At 36.4% G+C, this 5,797-nt stretch overlaps 1 protein-coding gene across 1 annotated transcript; it reads right to left on the reverse strand.

The window, feature by feature from the left end:
• Positions 1 to 840: 840 nt before the first annotated feature.
• Positions 841 to 2,246, reverse strand: LOC142761090 (oligodendrocyte transcription factor 3-like). The gene has a single exon (XM_075864276.1). It carries the CDS (start codon positions 2,124 to 2,126, stop codon positions 1,329 to 1,331), a length of 798 nt encoding a protein of 265 aa, XP_075720391.1. The 5' UTR covers positions 2,127 to 2,246; the 3' UTR covers positions 841 to 1,328.
• Positions 2,247 to 5,797: the final 3,551 nt, after the last annotated feature.

Genomic DNA, 5,797 nt, shown 5'->3' on the forward strand with positions numbered 1-5,797 from the left:
GCCTCATTTATACATTTATATACACTTATCACTAGCAGTTTCAGCAAATGCGAGGTGGCACTTTATTGTGTGAATAATGAGCTCATTAAATTCCTATTTCTTTATACAAATTTTTGGATCCTTTCTTTACCCAATGTCATCATAGATTTACAATTCCATTCATCTATAGACTTAACACCTATCAGTCAAGAACTTAATTACCTTAGAATCCAATATAATAGATTAAATATACATTTGACTACATTTTCGTTATGTTCATACTTTCTACTTATATCTTTATTTACTGTCCCAAGTGGAACACTTTTTTAGTACATGTTGATGGTATTTTACTGCTATATCAGTTTTAAGTAATATTTATCACAGTTTCATAAAACTGGTAATTATTACATTTTTATCTCTTTAGCTGTATACTAATTAATAATCCAATGTTGATTTACTAATCAGTGAAATATAACTAAGCAGCTAGATTACTAGAATACCTTGTAACATAACAAGAATGAAATACAATTTGAAAAATTCTCTTTCAAATTAAAATATTGTGAGATTTTATTACTTAAACTCCAATTTAGCTTTGTATGTAGGAGAAGAATAAAAAAACAAAGGTTCAGTGCAAATATTTTATTATTTGAAAAAAAGCAAGTTCATAATAAATATATCCATACGTTTAAACAGTATATAAAAAAATAAAAACACACACTCTCTTTAAAGCCTAATAAAATAGATTACAGCAAATGCATAAGAACTACATGGCCAATAATGAGAAAAATCAACAAAAATTCAACATTACAATTCAAAATTGTATGCAATACGAAATTGATAGGAATGTTCATTTTTGTATGGGTGTTTTTTTTAAAACTTTGTCACTGCAATGATAAATACATTGACCAAGTCTCTATATATGTGAACAGTCACATTAATTAAATCCTTGTTACAAGGAAATATGTTTGGTAGCCAGGCAAATGTTTCCACAAGACTCACTCCTAGCATGCATGGTTCTTTTTTTACGGTTCTCTGGTAGAAATGACACATACAGATATGGAACAAACTTCCACAGATGTCATGAGTAATTGGCTATACAGTTTAATCCTAATCTCTGAATATAGTTACATTAAACATTTACATATAAAACATTGTATCCAACTAAACTTTACCTTGCTGAGCTGTTTTTCATGATGACAGTACTAAAGGTGCAGAAAATAAAGAAGCATGCATGCAAATCGGATTTTGTGTCTGAGTCTTCCTGAATACCACAATATATCACATATATACATTTATAGATATATGCAGTTATTCAAATTATCTGAAAAAGTTTGTTATAATTGGGATTATTACTTTAGCAAGTCTTTGCCTTCTGTAGTGATCCTGTTCAGGCTGCCTGATAGAGTAGACAGCTGTGGTGGTGGTGGCATCTGACAGATAGTACAAGGACATGGGAGGCCTGCCCAATGCTGAAAACTGCTGCCAAGTGGGAGTGGATGGGCCGGTGTAGATTTGAGCAGTGAATGTGCTGGTCTAATACTGCCAATTCCTGGTAATGATCCAGAAAGGATGGATGTGTTATTAGAAGACAATGCACTGCCGAGTATGGGATGCACCTGATGGATGGCATTAGGTGGGTGGACTGGGTGAGCGGCAGAATGTCCCACAGTCCCACAGTGAAATGCAGAGTGATGTCCCCCATAGATCTCACCCACTAGCCGCTTCATTTCCTCCAGTGAACTTGTGAGCATCAAGATGTAGTTTCTTGCAAGCAGAAGAGTAGCAATTTTGGAAAGTTTTCTCACTGACGGTCCATGAGCATAGGGCATGACTTCCCTCAGGCCGTCCATGGCAATGTTCAGGTCATGCATCCTTTTGCGCTCCCTGCCATTGATTTTCAGCCTCAACTGCTGCACATCTTGCTCTGACAGTTGCTTCTTAATTTTATATTTGCTGTTCTCCCCTTCTCCTTTAGAACTGTGCCTTGAGAGAAGTTCATCTGACATCTTCTGCATAATATCATTCTGGGTCGAGGAAACAGAGTTCATTCTGCTGTCCCGGTGATGATGGTGGTGGCCTCTGAGATACATCTCATCCATATCAGGAGATGAGGCTCTGCTGGACATTGAGCTGGAATCAGAATTCATTTTCTTACTTGGAAAAAAATGTACCAGGCCTTGGTAAAACTTTTTAGAAGATGAGTGAGAACAGAAGTCTTTGATGTCCTCTCTTCTCTGTAAGCAATATTGATAGAATGATGGAGAGAGGGACTTTCTCCCTTAGCTCTTGCACTCTCCTCTAGCCTTCAGGTAGTCAATGCAAGCTGTGAATGCACTGCGCACAGGCTGAAAACGGGAGCATTTATAGAGCTACTTCAGAGGAGACAGACAAAAGAAGCCCTCCTATCTATAATGGTCTTGTTAGGATGACGTGCCATTATTCAGGGCGGTACGCTTTGACTGTCCCATTAAGCAAGAGGCCCTATTCATATTCATTGTGATGCCACACTGGGACATCTCGGCCATGGACCATCCAGAGTCAAGGAAACACAAAACCCCCTGACTGTCAGACTCAAAGCAAACTGACCACTGCAGGAGCTGCCTAAAACTCCCTCCCTAAATACTTAGCTCATTATGCATGTGTACATTTACAATTTTTGTAAAAGAATATAAGACAGAGACACATATACAGCATAAATGAACTCACAGTATGTTCCAAAACATTGCTATAAATACTAAAATATCATTCAATTTCGTATATTTCTATAGAATTACAGTTTATATTGCTATAAAATTAATTATTTTCTTGAAATATTGACCTATTTTCACATATATAAATTCTTCATTATCAAATGTTCAAGCACTTATACCACTGTTTACTCATGAAATAAAAAGTAGAGCTTTGTAGTATTTCCTGAAATGTGCAGACTTTAATATGTTAAATATTAGATAGATATAGATTAGATAGATAGATGATCGATAGATAGATAGATAGATAGATAGATAGATAGATAGATAGATAGATGGATGGATGGATGGATGGATGGATGGATGGATGGATGGATGGATGGATGGATGGATGGATGGATAGATAGATAGATAGATAGATAGATAGATAGATAGATAGATAGATAGATAGATAGATAGATAGATAGATAGATAGATAGATAGATAGATGATTGATAGATAGATAGATGATAGATAGATAGATAGATAGATAGATAGATAGATAGATAGATAGATAGATAGATAGATAGATAGATAGATAGATAGATAGATATGCGATAGATAGATAGATAGATAGATAGATAGATAGATAGATAGATAGATAGATAGATAGATAGATAAATAGATAGATAGATAGATAGATAGATAGATAGATAGATAGATAGATAGATAGATAGATATGCGATAGATAGATAGATAGATAGATAGTTAGATAGATAGATAGATAGATAGATAGATAGATAGATAGATAGATAGATAGATAGATAGATAGATATGCGATAGATAGATAGATAGATAGATAGATAGATAGATAGATAGATAGATAGATAGATAGATAGATAGATAGATAGATAGATAGATAGATAGACAGATATTATATACTATGCCAGGTACGTGATATATTAATTAAGTAGGAAATAATAAAACAGCAGATTCGTTTATGCCCTCAAAAATTAGTTTGTGCCCAGTATAACCAAGTATTGATTCTCCCAGTGCTTTGTTTTATTCACTTTTTTAGTACATTGATCAACAGTAATTGTGAATTTTACTTAGTTTAATAATTTTTATGATATTTTAGTGTAAAAATAATATATCAAATCTTTTCAGGATGGAGGTGTTCGCTCGACTCACTGTGAAAAATGTGTTTTCTCCCATGTGTACATTCAGAACATATCTATATTCACACTTCATTCAAGAATAGTAATGGTTGAAAAGATTAAAATAGTGAACAATTTTCAATTGTATATTTGATTCATTCAGCAATGTATTATCCGAAAAGTAGCCTAACATTTTTCAAAATGTATTTTCAAATAAAACTTAATATAGTTTATGTCCAAGGATTATGTTCAATTGGTAGATCCCTTGTTTTCATTTGCTTTGCGCATAGCACACTAAAAACAAGATTTCCGAGAGGAAGTTGAATGCCCATGGGCTACACTTCTAGAAGAAAAACAGGCATAACAATAAGTTTTGCAGCGGTAGCATTCAGAACCCGGACCTGGTGCTTAATGGTTCCCAATAGACACCAAGTTACCTAAGAAGACACCAGTATTATAAATGGCACATGGTAGGTGGGCGCCCTGTTACAGATTTTGCATTGGGGCCCAGGCGCTTCAATTTATGTCTCTAGGAGATAGCATATATTTGTTTATGCTTTTGAATTGTAATTTAAGGGCTATGTACACCTTTATATAGTTTTTTTTTTAATTAAATCAATGTTTTTGTGATTTTATGCACTTTTTGAATTGTCAGTTGAGCTGAACTGACGGCTCAGCTGAGAGTGGGTCCCGTGTGTCTCTGCCACACTGAATCCACCTAATATCGATCACATCTAAGTTGTTATAGATATTAGGTGGTTCCTGTGTGTCACCGAGCCATCAGTTCAGCTAAACTGACGGAATCGGCTGAGAGAGAACGATGCAGCTTCTATGTATATAGGATACATGGAATATGTATCGTAGAAATTAAAGAAAATATCATTAAAAGTAAATTCAAAAAGTGTTTAAAAACACAAAAAACATTGATTTAATAATAAGAAAAATAATTCAAAGGTTTCCATAGCCCTAAGACGTGCAAAGTCTGTGGCAATCTAGCAGTGTTGTGCTTACCTACACAATTCTGTACCACTATATACAGAATAGGTGTATTTTTCATGTGAAGTTCATTGTGTTGTAATGGCTTCGACTAATATCATTATAATATTATATAATTTTTTTTAAATAAAAATATTTGTGTGAAGTCTATAGTATGTGGTGAGCTTAATATTTTTGGGATTAGCAACAGACACAACAAAGTTAGTGACACCACTGGATCTACAACTGGCAGTATGGTTGGTTATGCTGGTGGTGGGCATTGATACCTCCCAACACCTGAGAGATGCCAGCTGTCCCCTAACACTGAAGTGTGGAATTCTTGGTATTAATTTTATATTTCCTTCCCTAAACTGTTTATCTGGTCCCTATATAAAACATTAGCAGTTTCTATGAATATAGTTTTATAACGTGTAATTTTGATTCTTGTGCACATAATGTCCACCGAGGTTTGTAGATTTTTAGCATGAACACAAGCGCATCTCTAATGACAAATTCATCCATTTTACTGCACAATTGTAGCGTCCATGGCCGCAGGCAGTCGGGCTTACTCACCTCCCGACGCCCGCAGCCATGGATTCGTGAGCGCTGGTCCCCGTCTCCCTCCTAGGAGACGCCAGCGCTCACTTCCCTTCCTTTCGGCTGTGTCCCGTAGGGTGCGCGCGCACGCTCGCACCCGGCCTTAAAGGGCCAGCGCGCGCAAATAGGAAGTCGTCATCATCATCATCAACTGCCACGATTTCCTGGTCTATAAGAAGGCCCCAGGCCTTCTAATCCTTGCCTGAGCATTGTTAGTCTATCCCAGTCTGTCTCGCAAATGGTCCCTTAGTGTTTCCCCGTTCCAGCTGTTACCCGTGCCCTGTTACCCGTTCCTGTATTCCGCATTGATCCAGTTCCTATGCCTACCAGCGTTAGAGTCGTGTCTTCTGCCACGTCCAGTGTTTTCTGCCACGTCCAGTGTCGTTTGCCACATCCAGTGTCTCCTGCCACGTCCAGTGTCTC

Source organism: Rhinoderma darwinii, chromosome 4, assembly GCF_050947455.1.
Source record: "Rhinoderma darwinii isolate aRhiDar2 chromosome 4, aRhiDar2.hap1, whole genome shotgun sequence".
NCBI lineage: Eukaryota > Metazoa > Chordata > Amphibia > Anura > Rhinodermatidae > Rhinoderma > Rhinoderma darwinii.